General features: G+C 38.5%; 2 protein-coding genes across 6 annotated transcripts in view; one reads left to right on the top strand and one right to left on the bottom strand.

Moving 5' to 3' along the window:
* Positions 1-27,758, bottom strand: part of syn2b (synapsin IIb) — an 87,887-nt gene that overhangs the window by 14,682 nt on the left and 45,447 nt on the right. For both annotated transcript variants that reach the window (XM_038697433.1, XM_038697431.1), the window contains 6 exons: positions 27,243-27,300; positions 25,430-25,521; positions 16,857-17,013; positions 16,441-16,530; positions 2,975-3,037; positions 1,757-1,899 (listed from right to left, as the gene is read on the bottom strand). In XM_038697433.1, coding sequence (XP_038553361.1) covers positions 1,757-1,899; positions 2,975-3,037; positions 16,441-16,530; positions 16,857-17,013; positions 25,430-25,521; positions 27,243-27,300 — 603 coding nt within the window. The remainder of the gene's footprint in view (positions 1-1,756; positions 1,900-2,974; positions 3,038-16,440; positions 16,531-16,856; positions 17,014-25,429; positions 25,522-27,242; positions 27,301-27,758) is intronic.
* Positions 4,413-15,590, top strand: LOC119886595 (metalloproteinase inhibitor 4-like). 4 transcript variants are annotated; one of them, XM_038697434.1, is made up of 6 exons: positions 4,413-4,505; positions 4,658-4,947; positions 11,972-12,069; positions 12,441-12,555; positions 13,291-13,415; positions 13,759-15,590. In XM_038697434.1, the coding sequence occupies exons 2-6, from the start codon at positions 4,809-4,811 to the stop codon at positions 13,954-13,956; spliced, it is 675 nt and encodes a 224-aa protein (XP_038553362.1). In that variant the 5' UTR covers positions 4,413-4,505; positions 4,658-4,808; the 3' UTR covers positions 13,957-15,590. The 4 variants fall into 4 exon arrangements, with proteins under 4 accessions (XP_038553362.1, XP_038553365.1, XP_038553364.1 ...); XM_038697437.1 differs by having other exon boundaries at positions 13,291-13,419; positions 13,759-13,961; XM_038697436.1 differs by having other exon boundaries at positions 4,454-4,505; positions 4,752-4,947.

Below are 27,758 nucleotides of genomic sequence, written 5' to 3'. Positions count from 1 at the left end.
AGTGGGGGAAAAAAGTATTTGACCCCTTGCTGATTTTGCAGGTTTGCCCACTTACAAAGAATGCAACAATCTACAATTTTAATCATATGTACATTCTAACAGTGAAAGACAGAATCCCAAAGAAAATTCCAGAAAATCACATCATATGAATTTATAAAAATTGATAACCATCTGATGAGGAAAAACAAGTATATGACCCCCTACCAAACAGCAAGTATTCTGGCTCCTACAAGCCAGTTAGTCTTTCTTTAAGACACAGCCCCAATCCCAACCAATTATCTACATCAAATACACCTGCCTCACCTCGTTACCTGTATAAAAGACACCTGTCAACACCCAAACAACCAGCATCCAACATCAGCACCATGGGCAAGACCAAAGAGCTTTCTACGGACATCAGGGACAAGATTGTTGATCTGCACAAGGCTGGGATGGGCTACAAGAGAATCGGAAAGCAACGTGGAGAGAAAAGATCAACTGTCGGTGCAGTTATCAGGAAATGGAAGAAGCACCACACCACCGCCAACCTCCCTCGGTCTGGGCCTCCACACAAGATCTCGCCTTGTGGGGTGTTCCTGATCATGCGAACGGTGAGGAATCATCCCAAAACCACAAGGGGGGAACTGATGAATCAACTGAAGGCAGCTGGGACCACAGTTACAAAAGAAACGGTTGGTAACACACTACGCCGTCATGGATTGAAATCCTGCAGCGCACGCAAGGTCCCCCTGCTCAAGAAGAAACATGTACAGGCCCGCATGAAGTTCGCCATTCACCACCTGGACGACTCAGAAGAGGCCTGGAAGAAGGTGATGTGGTCAGATGAGACCAAAATAGAACTTTTGGCCTCAACGCAACTCGTCGTGTTTGGAGGGCAAAGAACACCGAGTACAACCCAAAGAACACCATCACCACCGTCAAGCATGGTGGTGGCAACATCATGCTTTGGGGGTGCTTTTCAGCCAAGGGGACGGGACAACTCCATCGTATTGAGGGGAGGATGGACGGGGCCATGTATCGTGGAATTCTGGACCAACATCTCTTTCCCTCAGGGAGAGAGCTGAAGATGGGTCGAGGATGGGTGTTTCAGCACGACAACGACCCTAAGCACACCGCCAAAACAACAAAAGAGTGGCTGAAGAAGAAGCACATCAAGGTTCTGGAGTGGCCTAGCCAGTCTCCAGACCTGAATCCAATTGAAAATCTTTGGAGGGAGCTTAAAATTCGAGTTGCCAGGCGACAACCTCGGAACCTGAATGATTTGGAGGCTGTCTGCAGGGAGGAGTGGGCCAACATCCCTGCCGAAATGTGCACAAACCTTGTCACCAACTATAAAAACCGTTTGACATCTGTGCTGGCCAATAATGGCTTTTCTACAAAATATTAACATGCTGTTTGTCCAGGGGGTCAAATACTTGTTTTTCCTCATCAGATGGTTATCAATTTTTATAAATTCATATGATGTGATTTTCTGGAATTTTCTTTGGGATTCTGTCTTTCACTGTTAGAATGTACATATGATTAAAATTATAGATCGTTGCATTCTTTGTAAGTGGGCAAACCTGCAAAATCAGCAAGGGGTCAAATACTTATTTCCCCCACTGTATGTCACTGATCGCCTGCCCTGTCCTGAGCCCAGAAAACAATGTGTCACACACACAGTACGTGCATATTATACAGTAAACACACACACACACACACACACACACACACACACTATATGAAAGGCCAACTGCTAAAGAAGAAGAACACACACATGTATGCTTTGTAGTCAGCGCCGATTTTCTGGACCCTGATGTCGTACTTGGCATCTACAAATGGCTCTGTAGTGCAGTAGGTCTGAGTGATGGCCACCACACTTGCAATGTCCTGGAAGTCACTCACATTATCCACTTTGACCTACAGAGGAATACACAAAATACAGAAATGTAAGTGCAAAACAGATTTCTGTCACCTTCAGAAAGAGCCATGCTAGCTGTTTGCTGCTTGCTTCCAGACTATGTGTTAAACTAAGCTAATCACATGCTGGATCCAGCTACATATTATACAGACAACTCTCAGCAATAATCAAATATTTTTCGTACATCCCACATGTCAGACTGTTTCTTCTGGCATCCACAAAGGGTCAGTGGACTGAAAAATATAAACGTAAAGATTGCTGTTTTTGAGTGATGCAACCGGCTTGTAGTTTGCATTTGCAATGATGTCGTAATGGTCTCTGCAGTAGCCACTGTTGTAGTAATGACATGATCCGATTTAATTAAAAAGTTACTATTGCAGTAGTATACAGTACAGTCCGTACAGTATATATTCCCCTCAGAGGGAAGCAACTGCAGCAGTGGAAAAAAAGGGATTTCTACTAAAGGTACAGGCTGATAATAGGCCCAGTTAGAGAGAGAGAGAGGGGGCGGGGGGGACAATAGCACAATATCAGATTGAGCAGTCTAGGGGAATGAAGTGTGGTGGATTGATGTGGAGTGGTAGAAAGAGGATAAACACGTCAATCTGATTTCACCCAGAAAATATTAACACAGTTGTCAATCAATGAGAGGAGAGAAGGTCGGCTGAGGGAGAATAGAAAAGCATGCGCTGCAGTCATGAAAGGAGGAAAGGATAAGGAAAGCCAGATAAGAGGGAGACAGAGGATGGAGAATGAAGTGGTAGTGTATGTCAGAAAAAAACATTACACGGCAGGCTACGATGTGGTTTCATATGTGGGTTTACTTAGTGTAAACCATTTAACTATCTCTTGGCACACAGATAGATTGTAAAGCACTTTCCAATGCTTCAGTCCAACATGCAGCTCTTTCCCAAACTTCAAAACTGTCTACTGTCTAAACTACTGCTTTCAGGAGGTCAAATCACTCCATTTAACATTTTAAGTTTGTAAAGTAACTGTAAAATGGGTAAAATAACTTTTCTTGTGGAAGCTGGTATGAAGAGAGCAGTATTCCTGTAAAGGAATCAACATTACCTTTCCCATTCCAGAGTGGGCGTGTCCGATCTTCACCACTACTGGGAAGCTTGGTGTTGTAATCTGAAAAGTAATAAAAATAATTAATTAAAGGGTGATTAATGATGAACAGTACATAATGACAACACGCTGGAAAGACTCCGCGTCACCATTCACAGTATGTAGGTAGGTGGGCCTTTGTGGTCTAGAACTGCAAAAAAATGAAAATTTCAACAAATCATTTACTTTAATTCTTTAAGTTATATTTTACAGTAAAACAGATTGTAGATCTGCCAGGAGATGGTACTGAAGTTACAGTATCTGCCATATTTTAAGTTAATTTTCACCAACCTAACTAACCTTATTTCTACAAAAACAAAATCAGCACAAGAAAGTGGTGGAATAATGAACATTTCTACTTGTTTTAGTGAAAATTTAAGATTTAAATCTACATTAATTTATTAGTGGCCACCTGGGGGCAGCGCAAAAAGCTGTTAATACAGCATATTATTATTATTATCACATACTGTATTTCCATATTATATACATATATTATCACATGCATGTTAAAGTTGATTGGATAAACGTGTTACAGTTGCCTATTTACACATCCCGCAGACACAGAGCACCATTTGTATGAATTGTGGGTTGTGTTTCTGGCCGCTTGAAGAATGTTAGCCCAGTCATTTTTGCTGCTTTGGCTCAGACCAACTCCTGAGGTAAATATCTGGAACTACAGACCTGGGGGATAATTCTCTGTGGGTTCTTTACTACAAGCAACACCTTTTACATGTAGCTTTTGGATCCATTGTAAATCTAAAAATATTGATTAGTGCAGCTTTAAAGAATGTGATACACTAGTAAGGAAAGATGTTTTCTGCAGTGGGCATATAAAACAAATATGAAATACAAACATGAAAATGGATGCAGATAAAGGATATCTGTTAGAATAATATTACTGAACACTTGACACAGAGCTTGTGCTCTGTTTGGTGCAGATTCGCAGATGAACACAATCTACATTATTTGTGATAAACTTCTGATAATTTTCAACAAGCATTTCCAATGTTAGAGTCTCATTCTGCCATTTAAATCTATTTCTTTTATATTTACTGCTGCTTTTTTTTTTAAAATGTATTGGCATGCGCTCAGATGTCCTAATTAGTCAAAATGAGTCATGAAATACTGTCTTGACAAACAAACAAGCACAACAACAATAATCTTGAATTTTAGGGGAAAAAATGCACAAATGATTCATGATTTAACACCATTGTTTGTGTGGGTAGAGGTCATTTCTGATCTGTGCTTCAAAAACCTGTCCAACAAGACATTAATCAGCCATAATTTTCATGACTAATACACTCAATACACTTACAGCAGCCAATGGGAGAAGAGGGAGGACATCAAAAGAGGGGACAAGAAGAGGCAAAGGATGGTAGGGTTTTTTTTCTGCGTTTGAGGAGGCTGTCCCTAAATTGTTGAGTACATAAGAGGCTCTCTGTGTGCGACCCTCTCAGCATTCAAGACCAGAGTGTGAGGGAATCCAACTATTGTAAGTTTCTCTATGTGTTGTCTACTTAGAGGGGCGAGAGAGAGAGACAGAAAGAGAGTGAAAGAGGGAGCAGTGGCAGCAGCTTTCCCTTCAACTTATTTGCTCCAGCTTGAATGTGTACTTTAAATTTATGAAAACATTTCTATCCACAGCTGCCTTTCAGCTCAGCAGAGCTCATCTTACTGTCCTATCCATCCGTCCATTGCTGACTGCTGGCCTGATTTGCTTTCCCACGGAACTTAACAGGATCACAAGAGGTTGCAGAGTGTTTATCGAGTGGTGGAACAGGCAGTCAGAGTCAACATGGTCATATCCCAGGAGCGGACAACGTGTCTGGGGCTCTGGGTGCTCCTTTTGCTTGGTGCAGGCATGGAGGAAGTTGTGGAGGGATGTAGCTGCCACCCAGCACACCCACAGCAGCTATTCTGCAGTGCTGAGATCGGTAAGTTAATAACTGGATACCAGTGCAGTTTCTGTTCACTCAGACAAAAGTTAATATAAAAACTGCTGTATTTAATAGTAGTGAAAAACTCATTTTGACCCAGATGGGGTGTATGTGATTTTAAAATGGGAGGATTGGCCGTCCTTCTTAACTAAATGATTGACGATTTGGCTTATTGATCAACTTAATTACATTTTCTGACAGGGAAAATGTTTCAGTCCATAGTGTAAACCCACTGTGACAAGAACTAATCAATAGAGCTTCCATGCTGAGCTTTTAGTTTGTTGATTTATTGTTCTTGGCTTGTTCAGATTCTATTCATACATATTATCAGATTTATGCAGAGAACTTCAATAGTTCAATGTATTAGAGCAGTATATAGAAAGGCTATATAAAATATTAGTTTGGTGGATTGATTATTGATTAATATCTGTTATAATTAAGTTTTTTTTTTTATGTTGAATGAACAATATTCATAAGAAATACTTAAACACACATGAGTTGTTTCTCTGACTGGGCTTTCATTTTCTTATATACCATGATTAATACACTACCAGCCCTTTTATTATTATTTGAAAACAGGGCAACCAGCTATTTATTTTTTGTAGTTATATATCTGAGTCTTCTTGCTCTCAATAACACAAAAACAAACCCTAAAAAAAAAAATAACTGTCCGCACCAATTGGCCCCGGCCTACTTTCTATCTATCTGTCTGTCGGTCTGTCTGCCCGTCTCTCTGTCTGACGCCCCTCATCATCCAGTCCTTTCTTGTCTAAGCACAGGCCAAAACCAACACTCTGCTCTGACTTTGAGTACTTGGCTCCAGACTGTGGAAAGCTGAAGTATGTGCTTCTGTCAAAGGTTACACTCCAGCAGAGGAGAGAGACAGACAGAAAGACAAAGTAGACAAAGACGCTGCTTTTACTGTATTTTAGTCTTGTCTTCTAATTGGTCTCTATCTCCCGTCAGGTTTAGAGAGGGTCATCTCCTTCAAAGTACTCTGAAAATGTGTCTGAAAATATAGTCAGTATGAAATGGAGGCTGAGACCTGTTTTCGAAAACTGCCATGATGCCAAATTAGATCTGGGTTATGAGAACATAATGAGAGTATTTGGGGCAATGTTTTTAGGACAGAGTTTCACATATTAAGTGTGTCATCAAAGATTGAGATGGAAGTCCTGCAAGTATGATTATTCGGTCTCCAACTGAACAATTTGAGGTTTTCAAGTCCCAATGAGTTAGACTGGAACAGACCTCAACCAGGTCTCAGTCAAGACTGTCTGGTCTATGCTGGTATCAGCAAAAGTTACACGTTGAACCACTTTTTCTCAGTTTGTGTCCGTTAGAACCACTGGACAAAATGGATTCCAATTGACCATTCACTAAAACCCTCCCCCAAACAGTGATTGTCCAATCCTAGCTTTGCAACTGTAACTAGTTACAGGAGGTCTGTCAAGCTTTGGACTTTTACGAAAAGATAAGATGAGATAAGACATTGCTTTATTAATCCCCTGTAGGGGAAATTTAGGTCAACATAGCAGCACAAGGAATATAAAAGAACAGATGCAGTATTGTAGATGTTTCCACATGTTGAAGTGGTACGCATTGGGATTTGGTGATGCTTGTTATCCTAAGAGTTTTGAGTGTTTTTTCTTTTTATTCCTTTCCAAAACCAGAAACACAAGAGCATAGTGTAAAGATTACAGTGTCTTTCTATTCTAAAGTGAGCTGCAAAAAGGTTAGCATGTTTGGCTAACTAACTAACTTACTACCTACAGTAGTAACACTAACATAGCATTACTTTCAAAGCCAAGCAGCATCATTTACTAAGTACATATTTTTTTCAGGTTAGTATTTTCCCCATATGGGAGTTGGTTTTAGTGTAATGTTTGCCTGATTTGGGGAAGCAAACACTCTAGGAATCCCAGCAAAGTAGCATTATGTTACAGACGGTTTGAAAATGTGAACAGTACAATTTCCTATAACCATCATAGCTTGAGCTGCTTGTCAAAGTATGTTTTTCTGTAATCTAAACATTCAAATAGGGATGTATGTCCCTATAGGCTTGCTGTTCTTCATGTAATACTAGAACTAGCTCTACTCTGCAGTACAAAAACAACGTGCTTTGCCTCTATTAGCATGATGTCATGCATGTTATAAGTGCAGATTTATGATCCGTTTACAGGGTTCTCATTTGTCAGTCAGACAAGGAGTTTTTAACCAACTCATGGAGCTCATGATAATTAGCTAGCTTGCTAACAACAATAGAATATACTAGCAACAGTTCAGCTGGCAAAATCTAAGGTTTCTAGCTAGATTTGCGAAACCTCTGTATGAAATCAAGGACCCATTCATTGTTTACCGTTTAAAGATTACAAGTGGTAAATCTGCCACCATATAATTGTAAACTGCATATGTACTGTGTAAGAATGGAAAACTTGACAAGCATAGCAGCAAAAACAATGGGGGGCAGGGCTTCACAAATGGTCAATTAACCACAGGTTCTTTTGTACTTGGATCCCATTTCCTCAGGGTATGATTGGGGTTCAGGTCTGTGTTTCGTTTTAAATGTATGAGTACAAGAGGAAGTGGTCCCTTTCAGGAAGGATGCAACTTTCTGGACCCATGAATAACAAATAAGTAAAATCCCTCACCGAGTGCGTCTTTGGTGGCATCTGTGTTTATACTGTCCTGGTTGTTTTCTAAGCATAGGCTGGTGGTGGCCTTCAGTTGACCTGACAGTGTTGTCAGAGTCGATGAGGCCCTTGAATAAAGCTGTGCATCTGAGTAATATCCCATCTGGACAAACCTTAGACGATTCCCTGGCAATGCTTGTGTATTTGAGATTGTGGGTATGACTGTGAGTGTGTGCGTGTTGGACGGAGGCCAAGCCATGCCAACACAGCCTACTCCATCTCTCTCTCTCTTTCTTTTCCTCTCTCTCCCCACTTCATTTCCATGTCTATAGGCTTGGTCTAATGGTCTGCATACTAACAATATCAGTGTGAAAGCCCGCTGACAGTCCAGCTTTGTGACCATGACAAGGGTGCCGATTCATCAGGGAGGGGGGGAAGTTACTTACTACATCAGTTCTCATGGTACAAGTTTGCAATATTTCTCTTTGGTTATGTAGCTGTGAGGCAGCTTTCACTCTGCAGGCATGCCTGTCCTTATTCCTGTTCATAACACAGCTGCAGCATGAATTGAGTGGGTAGCCTGCGCAGTTCAAAGATGTCTAGGTGGGGGGTAAACATGTCAGAGAATCTGGGCCAAGACAATCATTTTAGGATGAGACAACAAACTTGGAATAAAATTATTATTTCAGTTATCACATGTAATGTCTACAATAAATGCAATTAAAATGTACAATTATTGTCCAAAACCTATTGTGCCTGGAAGGTTATCAGGTTTTTAAAATTCTCTATAGATGATTAAAACCACTGATCTGTTCTATTCTTGGTTTATTGGATATAGTAACTGCTGTCTTCAGTGTTGCACTGATATACAGCCAATGCTCAGACTGCCAACTATTTTGTCCTCACACAGAGTACGGTTATGCGTTGGTGTATTACTTACCATTAATAGGCCACATAGATCCATTATTCTGCTCATAAGGGAAGATTTAAATGGGGTGGCTAATATGACAAAGCACTCTATCTACTTTCATATTATGTTTCTTCTTGGCAAAGGAAGTGCAGCTCAAAGAGCTGAACTGAACAAAGAGCGCAATAATATGGTAACCACTGGTTATGATAGCCTTTTTTCAGTGGTGTAATCTTAGTCGAGGAGGTGGGTGTAATGATATTTCACTGTTCTATAGTAGATGTGACATTGGCCTGTAAAAACAATACTTAACAATGTCTCCATTACAGAGTTTGTCCACCAGCGACAATATTTATCTTAAACTGAAAAGCGGCTCCACTGATAATTTTATTTTTCAACCGTATGAGGTCATGCTCAGTACATTTCTTGGTCACAACTGATAACCAAAAAATCCTTATCAAACATGTTTCTCAAAAAATCAATATTGGCTTGTATATCGTTATTAGAGTTTCTCAAAACTCTCAAATATCAACTGATAGGCTGTAATTACAAGTTGTCCTGGCATGCGAAACTGAAGAACAAAAGTATGGGTAGCAAAATATAACTTTCTATCAAAAGTAAAAGTACCCATTATGTTATCTATTTTTGATACTTTGACCTTTAAGCAGCATTTCAGTGTATAATATAGTAGTCTGGCCTTAAATCAAACTATTTTACTACTTTATATTTTGGGTGGTGAAATGTTTAGCATATGCTCAGCATGTAAAAACTGAATCTGCAAAGTAACTTCAAACTGTTGCTGTTAAATTAATGAAGTACATTTCACTCAAATATAATATTACAGTAAACATATAACATTGAAATACCATTCTTTATGGCTCCACCAATGCCAATATCAAATTAACTGAACACAGTGAAGATTAATCCAAAAGTATCCACCACACTCCTATGTACGAACCAATTCAATGCTCTAGTTCTTTGCATGGATTTTTAGGTCACAGCTGCAAGTGTGTGCGTGAGTTTACAGGCAGGTGTTTCCTTGTGGAGTCAGACACCATTAAGTGTATTGCAAAGTATTATAGAACATTGTATATCTACTTGTTTGTAACATATCATAGGTCAGGAGAAAATTTTCCCTTTCTTCTTCACTTGGATCACCTTATCAACTACAGCAGTGCTGTTTTAATCTACTGACGGACGCAAGTTTAATGTTTTCAGATGTACTGCCGCACTTTATTTGAGCCTCGGGCTATGAATGCAGTATAAGAATGACGTATATCAAAGGTCTGCCGAGCATAATGTGCTTTCTGACATTTTCTATGAAGTGTACGCCCCTGGACCAGCTCGCTGTGGGTGATGCAGTGCATTTTGATTAAAGTATAACACTTCAAACAAGTTTCCATCAACTTCCTGTCGGTCTGTATTTGTTTGTCAGCTTGCCTTTCTATCTTCTTGCTTGTTTGACTAACAAAAGTTGTCTTTTTCCAAACCAATTTCACAGTACACACTGAGGTGTGGTTATATGATGAGCGAAAAGCAAAAGCGAGAGGTTGGTTTGTGTAGCTGTGCGAGAGGGTGAAGGCTGGGAGGGATGCTGGGTCACACTTTCTCTCCCGCCCTCCCTAGCTTTCTCTTTCTTTCATGGTTATAACAAGGTCACCTGCTCCACTTCTGCCTCTGTTTCTTCTTTCCGATTTGAAATTCCCACTCTGTTGCATCTACAGGGGTTACAGTGCTACAGCTATGCAGCAGTGTTAATGCAGCTGGCAGCTTATTATATATTATATATATATACCAGGTCAAACAATAAATATATTTAAGGATATTGCATTTATGTTGTTGATTATCCACATAAGCAACAGTATAAAAATGTTATTCCAAAATCAATCATCTTCTCTAATTGCCCCTGATGCTACGCCTATCAAGCTTTACCTTCTCACACAGGAGGAGGGCTTATCAATTGACAACAGTCGCTGGCAGATATTAGGTGTAGCTAACTAGTTAAGCAAACGTTGCTTCCCTGTGTGTCTTTCTAATGTTTCCAACTGATTCCTTTTAAAATGAGAGCCCTGCATAAGTGTCTTGTATTTCAGTGTAGAGCCAGGCAGACCTAGTGTACATTCAAGAAAAATGTAAGATCAGATCTAACATAACTCTGTTTAGCTGCATAACATACATTCCTGGACAAGAGAGACAGAGATGAGATTTACACAGTATTATTCATATTTTAACAACAGTATGTTTCAATTTTAACATTATAAGGAAAAAGGTTTTATAGATTGAGGTGAACATAACGCTATTTTGGATTGGATAACGAGTTAGCTTGGACATAGTAGTGTAACTATCCCTGAATCTAATAAGCACGAGAAAGCTGCGAATGTTATCTTAAAATCTGTAGTGGCCTAGAAGTGTTGATGTGCAAGTTGGCTTTTAAACCCACACAATTATGTATGTACATGATACCAGGTTACTACTATAAATGGTATAGCTATAGTTAGACAGACATGCTTACAATTGCAGTTCAAGTTAGAGCAGACAAACACACCATTTAATCTATTCATACTCTTTCCTACTTAGTGACATTTTCCCATTGCTTTGCGGTGCTTCTGCTTTTCAGTAGGCTGCATAGTTAAAGCAGGTGTCGGCCATGTTCAAAGTGTTCACTGTGTAGGGCGTTTTGACTCGTTTTCAGAGGTAACCTGAGAGAAGGCTATAATGCTAAACTTAATTTCGACAGACTGAGCTACAGCGGTGTTGTTTGACAGTGAAATAAATTTGTCAGTTAACATAATGAGTAGAGCAGATGTCTAAAAGTGCACATTTTATGGGTTTGATGGAAGGAAAATAAAAAGTTCTGTAGCAATGAAGTCTGTAATAACAGTTTGATCTGTGATGACTGCATGTTGTGGTCTGTGTGACTAAAACATTCAACATTAATAATGTTTTAAGTATAATGAGTATTTTGTCTCGAAATGAGTGGTTGTAAAATTATATGACTTCACTGTTCCTGTTGAAAACCACAGACCAATTATTCTGCTACTTTACCCTTGTACTTGATTTACAGTATAAGACAAAATAATGTGAAGTCACTTCTGTGCCAGACAAGGTTTGGCCTGAGTAAGCGTGCGTGCAGGATATACATAAATGTGTGTGTGTGGAGTCAGTTAATGGGAGTGTGCAAGCAGAGAGCTACTTGTTATTCCATGTGGGTTTTGATTTCCCTCCCAGAGGAGAGGAGGGACACATCCGGTATCACTACTGAGAGCTACACTGTCTGCGTGGGGACAAAGACGAGTGACAAGCGACTCTCTCTCTCTCTCTCTCTATCTATCTATTAACAGTTTAAAACATGTGCATAGTTCCAAATGTTTTCCACTGTCTCTGGCATGTAAATCACATTGTTCTCTTGCCTCTTGCGTTTATTTGGCATTTCAATTTATCTGAATCCTCCTTTCGTGTGGTTTCTGTTTTTTTTTGACAGTGATAAGAGCAAAGATCTCTGGAGAGAAGATTGTGTCGCCTAGCAACAGCTCCTCACCTTACATGAAGATGATCCAATATGAAATCAAAATGATCAAGGTGAGATCTCTGGACAGCAGTAACAGCTGCTGCTGGTGCAGACATACTTCATTTTTTACTGCTTATGCTGCTGTGTATAGTTGTGTGGTTTATCTGAGTATTGGCTATGTATAAGTGTGGCTAGGAACATTTATAGTTTGTTTTACAGTTTTATTTCTACATTCTCCACACCTGTTTGATGATTATGGCAGTAAGGCATATATTTTTAGGACAGATAAAATATGTTCTTCTTATTCCTTTTTACAGTACATTGCTGCCACATAAAGTATACAGTATACCATATTTAATTTATATTAGGCAAGGCTTATATCTTCCTTTCCTTAAAGACAGAACCTCTCTACAACCTTCTCCCTGTATGTTTCTGTGTTCAGATGTTCAAAGGTTTTGACAAGGCCAAGGACATCCAGTATGTGTACACTCCAGTCTTCTCCTCACTGTGTGGAGTGAAACTGGACTCCAACAATAAAGCAGGGTATCTGCTCTCAGGTACAGTACACGATGGTCAGTTTTTATGTTACACTTTCAGTAGAATGAGTCCAATGAAAGGCGGGCTATGTAAAGCAATGTCAAATTGGTGCATACATGTTGTTTTCAGTAGTATTATACAGTAGAGTGATAGTGGCAGGATGTTTTGTCCCAAATGGCTTTTCATTTAAAGAAACAGTTTGACATTTTGGGAAATTTGCATTTTTGCATTCTTGCTGAGAGTTTAGATGAGAAGAATGAGAAAACACTTAGCCTAGCATAAAGACTGGAAACAGGTGAAAACTGCTACCAGCTGTCCAAAGGTAACAACATTTGCATAATAGCACCTCGAAAGCTTACCAGTGAACACCTTATTTGTCTTTTTTTTTTATCTGTACAAAAACCTAGTACCAGGCTATCTGTTTCCTCATGTTTCAAGTTTTTTTGTGCTAAGCTAAGCGAACCGAACATACATGAGATTAGTATCCACCGTATCAACTCTTGGCAAGAAATCAAATATGTGCATTTTGAAAGTGTTTTACACATTGTAAAATATTGACCATATTTATGACAGTCCTAGTTATATTACACAACCTATATAAAATTAGATTATTATTATTATATAAGTATTTATCTATTTTTTATAACGTTATTCAAATTTGTATTAATGACAGTCGATAAGGCTGTTAAATACAGCAACATAACTTGATTAGATGATGAATTTTACAATGGCCATGTTGTGATGTCACTATACAGGAAGCATGTGGAGTGATGGGAGAATTTCTATTGGCCAATGTGACCTAGTAGAGTCCTGGGACAACTTATCACTGTCACAAAAGAAGAATCTCAACTACAGATACCAGATGGGCTGTGAATGCAGAGTGAGTAAGGACTGTTTATTTTCTATTCAAACATATTTATCTTTGTCCCACTGATGTATCTGTCTTAGAGGTGCCTCAAGGAACAAAGCAGATATTGCAAAAAGGCTCAAATCTTCTTTCCATTTCAGTACAAAAGATTTGCGTTGATTTGTGAAAGTGTTGTTGTCATCTTATTTTCTGATCAACACACAACATCAGGTGTATGCGGAGACACTCCAGTTTTCTTCCAACTCTCACCCCAACAAAGCTCCAGTTCATAACACAGCGGGAGGCCAACTTCAGGAACAAATAATCAGATGAGCGAGTATGCAAACAAATTAATCAAAAACTCTTCTCTCCTCAGATCAACACCTGTTACACAGTGCCGTGTGCGTCTACAGGAGAAAACGAGTGCTTGTGGACTGACTGGCTGCTGGATAACAGCCTAAATGGGGAGCAGGCTCGGCAGTACGCCTGTATCCGCCGCTCTGACACAACCTGTAGCTGGTACCGGGGTGGACCTCCACCCGAGAAAGACTTCCTGGACATGACTGACCCTTGACCCTGTAATTCTGACATTCATTTTACTCCATTTCACTCCTGCAAAGTCCCAAGAAACATTTTGTGCTTTTGCTTATATAGATCAAATTTGGCATGCAAAGTAGCAACTGATTTGAAAATTGGCTGATTTTCTTTTTACATTCGAGGGAGCTTAACCCAACTTTGGGCTTCTGTTAGCAAAGTTCAGGTGGTTGCTACAGCAATGCTAGGATCATTTTTATAAACTGCAGGGCCTTTCAGTATTCCTCTGACTCATTTTCTCACTTTCACACATTCCACTTGCTGTTTTCCACAGAATAAGAATATCAACAGACTATCCTCTGCAAATAATTCATCTGAGTGAATATTTTCTTCATTTCTGATGGTAAATGCATAACCTTGACAAATACTGAAGACCTCATATTTGTTGATGTTACTATAGGTTATATAGTCATTTTGCATTATTTTCTAAAATAAGAATAAGGAAGTTGGAAATTTATTGTAAAATAACAGGAGGAAAAAAATAGCAAAAGTGTACTTTACATCCTGTAAACAAATCTTCTGTACGTTAAAATCTTGCAAGTAGACTGCAGCACTGCCACCATTCTCCCTCAGACACATCCATTTTGGTGTTGAATTTTTACCTTTATGTATTATTGAATAACTGTCCCATGTGAATGAAAATGTGGTGTGTATATATAGAACAAGGCAAAACCAGACATTCCACAATTAATTATATTTTGACAAAATCTGACACTTTAATTATACATGACCATAATTCTTGTACATCTAAATCATCAGTTTATAATCTCAAATTGCTGAGAATGTAAATATTGTACTTCAGTAAGAATTAACATTTTAAAGGCTAACCTGATCTTGTGTTATAGCATAGGAATTGTTATCTTGTGGTTTTGTGTGTTTAGTTTCCTTGGTTGAACGCTGTACTATTTTATGTGCCAAAAATCTAATCCAGCGCTTTAACAACAGCACTGCCACCTGTAGACGCCAAGCCACCTCTCCTTAGAGGAAACGATGTAACAGGACAAGGTTCAATTCACTCCCTAAAAACAGGAAGTGAATTTTTCTCAATGCTCAAGTTCAAGAAAAGATAGTAAAACTTTGGCACAAGACATTAACCAGCAAAAGGAGCAATAACAGATATTCATGAAAGAGCTATAATTAGTGATTTAATTGTTGTTTTATAGGCATTTTTTGATATAATGACTCAACATTTCTTAAAAGTCCCAAATCTGGATTGACCCCTGTCTTGTTACTGGACTACTTCACTGAAGCCATACAGATTCAAATGCGACATTGCTTGCTATCTTCATGCATGAGCCACTATTTAAACATCATATTAAAGGTCACACTCAGCAACACAAAATGTTAATTTAACCTGCACATTGCAGTAATTTGAAATGTTTTAATACTATTTTGAAAGATGTTAATTATTCAATTTTGACTTTCATGACTGATAGGATAATAATGCATAATAACTGTATGGCTCTAGTGAAGAGTTATCAAACAATTTCACATTTGTTTTATACTGAAAGAATTGTTTGGGATTGTATTTATGTCTCTGTTTCTGTCTAAATAGAGTTTTATATTTCCATGTACCAAAAAAGATTGTATATAAAATGTCTCAATGGGATCATGTGACACGGTCTCTTTTTTTCTTCTCTTCAGTAAGTGTATTAGAAAATAAGACTCAGTACTCAGTATAAGACAGTACTTCAGTGAGAACTCAAAAGGTGACATTAACAATGAAAAAATGAAAATGCTTTAATGAGGATTGTTCCGAGCTTGCAAAGGGTTTCTACTGTTACAGAATATCTGTAACAGGCCAGAGAGACTCTGGTGCCTACAGGGCACTGTATATATGTATTATACTTCACCTCTATACTACACAGTATCTCATAAATGCGCTAGTGAAAATAGTAAGTAAAATGCATAAAGAAAACAAGCAACATAATCACTTTTCTCCCGAGTATAATATGCAATAACATTGTATTTTCAACTTGTTTTATATTAGTCTAATTTTGTAATGTTTCTTTAACCTCGACACATGTTGAGTGTTAAAAAACAATAAGGCTTATCTAAGGGCATTTGAAACATAAAAACATTAAAGTACCACGTAGCAATCACAGTGAATTGAATTTATGGAATTGGGGCTTTAGCAGAAGCTAAACAGCAAATGTAAAGTATTCTCAGAAAAGTATCATGTCTTGTGCATATACTCTTTAATGGGTATTATCGACTTTGTGTTAAGCACTTGTGTTTATGCCAGAAATATGGAAAATAAGCATTAGCATAGCATTTTGGGGGAAAAAAAATAAAATATGAATGTTTATTTTTCCAGTGATATCCAGAAATCTAAAATTGGCAAACAACATTGTCTCCTGCTTAAAGAGAACATTTCACTGCCCGGAGACAAATAGCTTAACTACTAAATACACATTGACAATATACAATGTGTAAACATTAAAAAAATAAAGTAAAATCTTACCATGTCTTTGTAGTTGGGGTAGAAGGTCTGATCAATGAGAGGGAACTTATCTGAACCCAACCTCTTCCGATTGTTGACAAGCTGGGAAAACTGGTGGAAAGGAGGAGAACAGATAAAGAGAGAAAACAGCAAGAGGGTCAACTGAAATTTGAACACAGGTAGCTGAATGAGTGTATATATAACACGTAATGCAGTACAGTCACATTATTAATATAGTAATAATCAATGCTATAGTGTTTGTTAGTTGGAGCCACAAAAATTCATATGAGAACGAGAAAACTTCCAAATAATCTTAATTAAATCAGCTGCAAGCTCCTTTAACAACATCTTTCTATATCGATGTAATGTACAGTACAGTGCATGAAATTCTGTGTGGGTTGTTGCAGATGTAAATTAGTTTTGCTGTAATCGCTTACAGCCCAGGGTTTGTCACAGAGGTTGTAGATGGAGTCCAGTGTGTTGACAGAGGGGACGCCCGCATACTGTAGACCAATGATTAAGTTCCTAAAATCCTCATTCTGGGCCATGCTGAAGGCGTGCTGGCGCACCAAGACAAAGTCAGGCCTGAAAGACCTGGTGTGAAAACAGCAGGGGGAACAAGGAAGAAATAGAGAAGATTGAAATAATGATGTTCGAGGCTTAAATAAAGGTTTGACTGAATTAATTAATTAATACATTGTTTCCCCACACAGCTTGTGTCAAAAATTAGACTACGAGAATCTGTCACTTCTCAGTATTAGGCAAAAGGGTCAGAGTCTGGTTATTTGATGGCATTAAACAGAGGGATTAAACTGTCATTGTACAGAGGGAAACCCACAAAACCACAAGTGCAATGTAGTATATTGTCTTTTACACTGAGGATGCTGTGGCAGTGAGAGAATGTGCCAGTCTAACCACATTAATAAAACTGGACATAGAAAAAAGACAATCATAGATCTGCTGTCAAGGATTCTTACTGAGCACTCTGTTTAGGATTATTTACTAACCTCTTGAAGAGAACTGATGGTAAAGCTTGAAGTGGGTAATCGATGGATTTATTTTCATTTAAAATGACACATCTATTTAATTAATTTGACTTTATAATGTATAACTTTACTAGCATCACTTTATCAGTTGCAACTCTATGATTTAAATTCTATCATTCAGAGAGGAAATTGAATTAACAAGTGTGACCTAGATATTTAAAACTGTTCAAACTTTCTCTGATCTGCTTTCTGCCACCATGTCACTATTTCACCTCCTGTTTTGTTCTAAAATGTGATATGCACCATCTAAAAAATTCATTATAGAAACACTCCCCAAGAGTGTTCAAAGCTTTGTTTCAGCCAGGATTTCAAAAACTGCGCACCCCTCCGCACCAGTGAGCTCTGGTCATTTTCTCTCTTCTGCAACCACACTGTTTAGCAAGAGATGAGTTTTGCTTCAGTTGGATCCTCAGCTTGGATGATGTCAGATATTTCTAAAGTGAATTTTTGTGTACACTTGTGTTTTTAAACATTGTGAGTGGACATAAACCTGGAGATATGGGACAAGTTAATAAAATGGAGTTGTAAATCTTAAGCAAAGACACTGATGACCCTTCGTGTTTGTAATGCATTATTTAGCAAGACAGTAAGCAGATAACGCGGTGTGGCTATAGTGATAATAAAACTTAACATAAAATCTCTGATAAACAGTCACTACCCATGTTGTTGTATATAAAAGTGGATGATGTCAGGGAAATCTGTCTTTAGAATAGAAAAGAACAGAGTACACATTATTGTCCCCAAGGGAAACTTTTCCTGGACACAGTGCTACAATCTGTAGCTTCATAACACAAACCAAGAAACCATCATAAAATGATCATAAGACATCTTAAGGTATATTTGACTGTACAGACAATATGACATCTTAAAAAGTGACTGTAAGATTTACTAAAAGTGCTGGTGTATTTATTGCACTTTGCTCTACTAAGACTTAGTATTAGAATTCAGCAGCTTGATAGAGATTGGGATGAACGATAACTTAAGTTGGTTTGATTTATTTTAAATAAATAAAGTCCTTCATAGTTAGCTGGATGTTAGATAAACATCTTGCACCATGTGACTTAGGAGTGAGTAGATTGATACCTGTTTAGAAAACACTTTAAATAGGTCATATTATGCTTTTTGACTTTTTCCCTCTCCTTTATTAAGTTATATACCTTTTTTGTGCATGTAATGAGTTTTGCAAAGTGAAAAAGCCCAAAGTCCAACCAAAGCAAGTTCCCATCTCCTACAGAAAACTCTGCTCTAAACTGCCTGAAAACAGCTCGTTTGTAGTCCAGCCGTTTCCTTTTGTTTTCTGTGATGTCACAGCAAAATGCGCTTCATAATGCTCGCCTGGCGGCTAGTCCGACACGCCCTCAGAGGAAAAATACTGAGCTGCAGCACACAGTGCTGCAAGACGTCCGCCTGCTGCCTCTCCTCTCCCTTCCAAACACTAGCTACCCTCCAGACAGTCAAGGGACATAAAGTTGTTATTGTGATTTAGAGACAAAGCTGGGTTATAACTTTATGGATAAAAAATACTTTTGTTACAAATTAATAACTCACCACTCTGAAACTCTCGCTCCAGTCTATGTTACTAATATGGTAAGTGGAACATATACAGCTGTTTACCGGCTTCTCATGACCCGCCCTACTCTGCTTCTGATTGGCTAGTAGTCCTTAACTACTGTGCATGTGCAACTCCCAACAAAAATCTTGTAGAGGTAAGATGCATCACTCCATAGCTAAAACAAAAGCTTTCAACACAGTGAAAAGAGGAGCTACAGCAATGTGCAGTATGACAAAAATATGGTGTTTTTTGAAAATGAAACCATGTAAACCTGTTCTGGTACAACCCCTAAATAAGATTTTGAATCTGAAAATGAGCATAATATGACCTCTTTAATGAGTCATGCAAGAGAGAACGGACAAACGACGACTTATTGCCACTACTGGTATTGATGATTCTGACCCCGGTATTACTGTTTGAGTAATATTATCCAGTAAGAGATTTAAACCAAGTTTTGTGGTATTGCAAACCCCTGGGGATGGAGTAGTGTGAACCTCCTACATATTTTATCCTCCTGGTGAAGCTCATTATCCAACCTGGCCTCATGGGATATATGTACCTCTGACTACATTTTTGCAGCGCCACAATTATGTACCTTCAGGTTTTTACTTTTATATGGATCCAGGTAGATAAATAAATCAGTCAGTCAGTGTGTTCCTGTGGTTTGTCTGACTACAAAGGTTGTTATGGCATTTTTGCGGTGAAAAATGCCCGTATTTTGCTTGGTTAAGGTACTGTGACGGCCCCCTCTACAGGAGTTCATACTGCTATTCATATGCTTTCTGTCTCCAGGGCTGCAGACCTGGCAGGATAATCAGCACCATGGGACACACCTGGGCCTGGTGTGCCCCATGCATATAAGCCACAGTGGCAGTCAGTCTTGGTTGGATCTCGTCATCTCAAAGCTTGATATGTTGTGTTTGGTTTCTTGTCTTTGTTTTTACAGCACAACATCCATGCAGCACATGCTCACCCATCCACTCCCTAAACCATTGATTTTTCTTATCAATAAATCAATTTGTTATTTAGTTTACCTGTGTGTCTCCTGTTTTTCTTACAGTCCAAGAGCTGGGCTGTGACAGTACATACACATGTTCACTACTGTAAAATAGTATATTTATATAAAAGTATAAAAGTTGAGGTTTAAGGTTTTTTAATAATAAAAATTAAAAAGTCAACTACAGCCCATCTCTAATGTGATCGTAGTGTTCCATTACAGTCTTTCTCTTTAGCACCCCCAGTGGACATTTGTTTCTCAAAACTGTGGCAAAATGTACCTGAGGGTACGTAATTGTGGCGCTGCAAAAATGTAGTCAGAGGTACATACAGGTGCTGGTCATATAATTAGAATCATAGAATTAGAATCATCAAAAAGTTGATTTATTTCAGTAATTCCATTCAAAAAGTGAAACTTGTATAATGTATACATTCATTCCACACAGACTGATATATTTAAAGTGTTCACTCCTTTTAATTTTGATGATCTCAGAAAATTAGAATATTGTGAAAAGGTTCAATATTGAAGACACCTGGTGCCACACTCTAATCAGGATTGTGAAACAAAACCAAGGAAGATTCACAAAGAGTGGACTGCAGCTGGAGTCAGTGCTTCAAGAACCACCACGCACAGACGTATGCGAGACATGGGTTTCAGCTGTCGCATTCTTTGTGTCAAGCCACTCTTGAACAAGACACAGCGTCAGAAGCGTCTCGTCTGGGCTAAAGACGAAAAGGACTGGACTGCTGCTGAGTGGTCCAATGTTATGTTCTCTGATGAAAGTAAATTTTGCATTTCCTTTGGAAATCAAGGTCCCAGAGTCTGGAGGAAGAGAGGAGAGGCACAGAATCCACGTTGCTTGAAGTCCAGTGTAAAGTTTCCACAGTCAGTGATGGTTTGGGGTGCCATGTCATCTGCTGGTGTTGGTCCACTGTGTTTTCTGAGGTCCAAGGTCAACGCAGCCGTCTACCAGGAAGTTTTAGAGCACTTCATGCTTCCTGCTGCTGACCACCTTTATGGAGATGTAGATTTCATTTTCCAACAGGACTTGGCACCTGCACACAGTGCCAAAGCTACCAGTACCTGGTTTAAGGACGATGGTATTCCTGTTCTTAATTGGCCAGCAAACTCGCCTGACCTTAACCCTATAGAAAATCTATGGGGTATTGTGAAGAGGAAGATGCGATACGCCAGACCCAACAATGCAGAATAGCTGAAGGCCACTATCAGAGCAACCTGGGCTCTCATAACACCTGAGCAGTGCCACAGGCTGATCGACTCCATGCCACGCCGCATTGCTGCAGTAATTCAGGCCCAACTAAGTATTACAAGTACATGCTCATACTTTTCATGTTCATACTTTTCAGTTGGCCAACATTTCTAAAAAGCCTTTTTTTGTGTTGGTCCTAAGTAATATTCAAATTTTCGGAGATGCTGAATTTGGGATTTTCATTAGTTGTCAGTTTTAAATTAAATAAACATTTGAAATATATCAGTGTGTGTAATTAATGAATATAATATCCAAGTTTCACTTTTTGAATGGAATTACAGAAATAAATAAACTTTTTGATGATATTCTAATTATATGACCAGCACCTGTATATCTCATGAGACCAGGTTGTCATTAGCATATCATTGGCATCATTGGTGAAATGAAGCTGCTGTGGCGCAGAGCTGGCTGTCAGCAGCCCTCCACAGGCCAACAGTAGAGTTATCGGGGACTGAATCTGCAGAGTAAATCTGGCATTCAAAACTCTACACAAGTAAATAGAAAACAAATGCCAAATGGCAGATAATAATAGGTTCCAAGATTGGTGTTTTATGATCTATAACAGTTTTGTTAGATTTTTTTATGTTTCAGTCTCCATAGCAAAACACTGTAAAAACCACAGCTGACCAGCGTGATAAGGCCAAAAACAATATTCAGTGCAGTTCAGCTCAGTTAAATGTTGATGGTGATAGGGCATGACTCCTGTTATTTTTCCCTTTGTCTCTGAATGTGTGTATGAGAGAGAGCGACAGGAGGAGTAACAGGAATGTGAGGAAAAGCAGAGAGAGAGGGGGGAGAGGGGCAAAAAACGACACAGAGAGAGAAAAAATACAGAGTAAAAGAGATGTAGAGAGGAGTGAGAGAAAAGAGACAGACGGAGAGATCTCTGGCACAGTGTGACCACCACCAGCTCATCATGCACCGAGAATACTAATCAGACACTCCAAGAAAAAGAAAGAGAAGACTCTGGTGGGGAGGACACAGTAATTAATGTGACTGTAATCTCTTCATCACTGACAGTAGGCTGTAAAGAGCAACATGGTCATGACTCTCAATTTAATACCCTGAATCAGTGTTGTCAGCAACGCCACAGCCATCCTAACTAGCTTTCACTTCGGATTTTTCATTATACACGTTTGCATTTTTAACCCCGTGGCCTGAAACAAATATAAAATGAGACAAAGAGTCTACAGCCATGCTATCGGCTTTGCAAGGCTGTACTCAGGCACAACAGTGGTTCATGCCAAATGCTAACGTTAGCATGCTAACATAGGTGCTGATGAATAGGTGTTATGTTTACCATATTTGCCATCTTGGTTTAGAATGTTAGCATGCTAATATTTGCTAATTAGCACTAAACGGAAAATACAACTGAGACTGGCAATGTTATTAGTCTGACTGACAACCTGGCATTGTCATCCCCAGAGCCCTAGAAAAAAACATTTGAAATAGCCCAAAACAGACCTAAACTTTGACAATTTGGTAAAGTCATCTTATTTAAACTCATCTTATTTTTCTTATTATTATTTCATGGGGGGAATTAAGATTAAAAAATTAAATAAGAAAGACATCAAAGTCAAAGAGGTGGAAAGGAAAAATAAGTCTGCAAACTGTATGTCTGGAACTCCTTTTATCAAATTTCACTGTCCTTTTTAGCGACGTGGACATTTCTTTTGTGTGTGGAAGAACGCATGGCAGGAACCCAGACATGCACCAAAGAGATTAGCAAGAGATTAGATGTTCCGTGGGAAGAGTCCATCTGCAGTACCTTAAAATGAACACATTTAAAGGATAAGCCTGCTGATATTCTAATCGTCAACGAATCTCATGAAAAGACCAAAACCAACAATGAATAGATTTTTCCATACAGTATGATAGTTAATGTATTATAATGCTTGTGATGGTTCACAGCCTCTTACTCTCCTTTAACACCCAATCTGCTGACTGATCAGGCTCCAAATGTAACTTTTACACTAACGTTTAAAAAATTATGTTTTATACTGTAAATATTTCTCATAAATGGTGGATCATAGTACAGTTTGTCATCTTATATTCTTTCAGTTATAGTCAGTCAGTCAGTCAAAAAAAAATAATAAAAAAAGATAAGAATTAAGAAAAGAGGTGCTGAAGATTGTGCAGTGATATGCTCAGAGACTACATCTTCTTCATTGTAAGGGTTACTTAGCTACACGCAGACTCACCGCTCTGACTTGAAATTGATGGACACGTGCAATTACAGAGATAAATGTAGATAGTTAAAGACATCCAATCTAAACAGCCTGCAATGAACTCAGACAGGCAGACTACAAGACAGTCTGACAATTATGTTGAAGACTCATTAATTTTCTCCACAGCCAAGTCCATGTTTGGGAGAGGTCGAGGCCATGATGCAACTTTGGAGGTCTATGAGGAGCTCAGATGACACGTGTTGTAAAAGAATAATGCCTCGTGACATTGTCAGGTGAATATGAATCATTCTGTCTACTGCGATGAATCAAAATTTCCCTGAACTTACACTATCTCAGGCAACGGTCGCTGTTGACTGCATGTTTGTGTGTGAGCATGTGTGGCCCAACCCCTCGTAAAGCATAATAACAGGGCAGAGATGCTGATATTGTCAGACTGAGGCTGCAAACTTCATTTCCTGTTGGTTTCGTTGGTTGGTGAGCAGTGGGAGTTACCGTCTTGCTTAATCTCTGGCAGTCTTCAGCTGGGACACTGGTGTCTGTGTCAGTGTGGTCTGTGGTGTGTGAGTGGGTCTGTGTGATTGTCTAGTTTACAGAAAGCTCACATGTTTATACACAGATATTCTATGCCAGTCTCTGGGTTATGATTGTGGTCATATGCCTCTGCGCTTTTTCCACTGCTCCGAGCTTGCAGTAAACAAGTATATTTATTATTTCCACGAGCATGCTGAGGTTTTTCTGTATGATCTCACAGAAAAGTATTCATATCATCATTAATTGATGCATAAACATGCTCGGGTCTGAAAATTGATGCAAGTCTGTTTATTCTCATGCTTTTTTGTGACCAAATGTCCCCCAAAGGGGGAAAGTTTTTAAGGACTCTGGGTTTAGCCGTAGGTTTTGGGCTTAGGGGCAGATTCATTGTTGAGCTCAGGTTTGTATTTCTTTGTTGTATTTGGGGATTGTAGGTCAGAGTATTTTAGCTTAAAGAGTAGAACAATTTATTTCACACACAATGAAAAGGACGGTGCCAGGCCCTAAAAACTGATGTCTTATTCTTCTTTGTGAGGACCGCATGTCCTCGATAAAAAACACGATATTAACCTCCAAAATGGGGACGCTTTTTTTAAAAAGGCCCAGGTTTATTTCCAGGGTAGTTTTGTATTTCTTGGGATTATAGATTCCATTTTATTAATTTAGTCCAGAGAGTACAACAATTCATATTATGCCCATATGGACTTTTGATATTGTTGTCATGTTCAATTAAATTTAAAATACTTTATTTGTCTCTCAAGGGGCACACAGACAACACATTAATTCACACAAAAAAATAATAAATATGGTAATGTGAGAAAGGGGAACGGTTAATGGCAGTGGCCAACAATACTCAACACCATGAAGGCACATTATGTCACATTGTGTTAAAAATGCAAATCAAATTATTAACCAAAACCAGAGATTTTTCTTGTATATTTCTGAGGTAGCTTTATTATATATTTATAGCAAGGGGATTATGTCCATCAATAATATTAATGGTTGAGGTTAGTTCTGTAATATTATTATTCTTATTTTTTTGGTTTATCTCTGTGAATAAAACAATTATGTTTGCACCATCAAGAGCTTGCTGCTCTTATAAAATGCTTGTGAGGTTTAAATGTCATTCCAAAGCAGGGGCATTTTTCTAAGAACAGGTGGTTATTTCTGCTTAGATTTAGTGTCAAGAGACGAGGTCCATCTGGTAGGTTAGAAGGTGAGATTAGGTTTGTATTTTTATTTTGTGATTCATTTTGCTGTCAGGACATTGGTCAGTGTTAAAGAAAGGTATACAATTAGGATTTGGGATTAGGGAAGAAGGATTTGACTCCGAAATTAACACAGTTTGATCTTCTCTTAATCACAGAAGAATCAATGTGTGTGTGTGTGTGCGTGTGTCTGTGTGTTTCTGTATGTGGCACTGACCTGACCACTCTGGTCCCACCCCTGATGACCTGCATGTCCACGTTACAGGTGCCATTTGAATGTGAGACGAGGTTGACCTCTGAGAACTCAGCCTACGAGGATGGAAAGAGGACACAAGACAGTTTCATCAGATACATACATTAAGTCTTGATACAGAGGTGACGAAATACACATGAATATCTTTAAATGGTAAATGTTCCACAATCATATGCTTCAATTTAGTAAATGGCTCCTAGGTCAGAAACTGTAGAATATCATATACAAGCAGAATATCAGATGATTATATTTTTAATAGTCAAGGTTACTGCAAAAGATAAGGTGTAATATTTCATATCTATTCTATACATATACATACCAGAGACATCAATGTGTTTTATAATATGAAGTGATGACTTGTACTGGGAGCAAATCAAACTGGTAATAAATACTCTTTCTTTTAATACACCCCCCCCTTTGCAGAAGCAGCAGGAGATGACAACAAATGCTTTAGAAGCTGTTAATTATTTGCATCATCTTACTTTATATTTATTAGAATATACACAAATCAATGTTACTGTAGTAGTTATTCTGGTAAAAAAAATGCACATGTGTTTGTCTTTGGTGTGGTTGCAAACATAGTGAGGATTTCTCTGTGACTCATAGCTGCCGACTCCTGTCTCCTCTGGCGTCTATTTTTGTTTCTGTGGTAAGGCTTGAGGTTGTAATTTAACTGTCAACATCTATTAGGTGTGAAACTGTTTGTTGTGAAACCCCAGAGAACAGTCATCTCAAATGCAGTAACCAAGTATTGCAAAATGGTTTGCTGGTTAAGTGGTTCAACCAACATGAAACCAAACTGTCACATACTGTTAAAACATATAATGTAACTGTACAGCTCATGAGGATCAAGATTCTGTTGTTATTTTACATTTGAAGTACTGGTGGTTTTGTAACTGTGGTTATAAATTTATACACAGTAAAACATACATAGCACAAAGGTAGTTTTTGCAAAGAAAATTAAGAAAATTACTTGTCAGTTTCTATGGGGCAGAATGGGCTGCAAACCACTACAACAAATTCCTGACTGAGGTGACATTTTTGCAAATCTTTCTGTATAATACCAGAGTCTAGAGTCTTGCTAATGACTCTCAACTACTTTGAGCTAAAAGCTAGCATTAGCATGCTAATATACTCACAGCACAATGCTAGCATGTTGATGTTTAACACGTAATATTTATGGGGTCAGTTAGCTTGCTAACATTTGTTTAGTAGCAATAAACACAAGGTACAGATGAAACTGATGGTATTTGGTCATAAATCAAAGTATTGACCAAATGTTGACCTGACTATGGCAGTCATATATAGTCAGGGGATGACTAAAGTTTAATTAATAATCCTTCAGAGACCTGGAATATTTGTTGCTCATAACAATGTATCCAGTAGATGTCAAGATATTTTCCTCAAAACCAAAAATGTGCTAGAGGAAACGTCAAAGGTTCACTAAAGTCATGAACATGAAGGTCTGTACCAACTTTAGTGCACTTTTCTGTAGTGACACCTTTAACTTATTTTTACGCTTTGGCTTCTAAGTTCCTATAACCTGCTATATAAAGCAATAGACAAGAAGAACTTACCTGAAAGGTTACTTTGTTTTTATTCAAAAATGTGCCAGGGCACCAGTGTCTGAGCTTGTCAGTGAAAACCTATGCATTTCCATATCAAACGTGAATATGGTGTCAGTTCACTTTTCATCTCTGTTATGAGCCCTGTCAGCCTTTTATAAATGTACAAACTTGCTTTACATCATCATAGCTTTACAAAATCTATATGATACCTGCTCCACTTTGATGTCGTAGTCTCCAAGGACCTTCTTTCCCCGAAACACTTTGGCCCTGAAAGTGAGGAGAAGAGGAAATATTTAGTTTGCCATTTTACACTCTCAGTTGTCTATGCTGCCCTCTACTGGACATCACGCTCCCCGTGGAGCAAATTAGGGGAAGAAGAGAAAATGGATGCCAGCTTTTGCACTTTCAATGACCAAACTTACTCAGCTGTTGGAAAATGTTTATTCTAATGAGCTTTTTGAACTTTCAGAAGATACAGCAGATCAATGTGGCCACACCAAAACTGCTATTAGTGTCATGTCAATGTGTGATGATGACATTAAATTCTGGTCAGGACTGCAACTCTGTTGCAATATTAAGTGCCGTCAGTTTAAATGATGAATGTACCTAATAACAGCGTGATTTGATGTTGACTTCTTACATCTTGGCTGCTACTTGCTCATGAGTGATGGAGAAATAGATTACAAGTAAAGACACACAGGAGAGCAGACAGACAAAGGCAGACC

This window comes from Micropterus salmoides, unplaced genomic scaffold, assembly GCF_014851395.1.
Source record: "Micropterus salmoides isolate LMB-PRFRI ecotype aquatic unplaced genomic scaffold, ASM1485139v1 Ms_hic_scaffold_4, whole genome shotgun sequence".
In the NCBI taxonomy this organism is placed as follows: domain Eukaryota; kingdom Metazoa; phylum Chordata; class Actinopteri; order Centrarchiformes; family Centrarchidae; genus Micropterus; species Micropterus salmoides.
The sequence above is the reverse complement of the archived record's forward strand: the minus strand, read 5'-3'. Positions and strand labels throughout refer to the sequence as shown.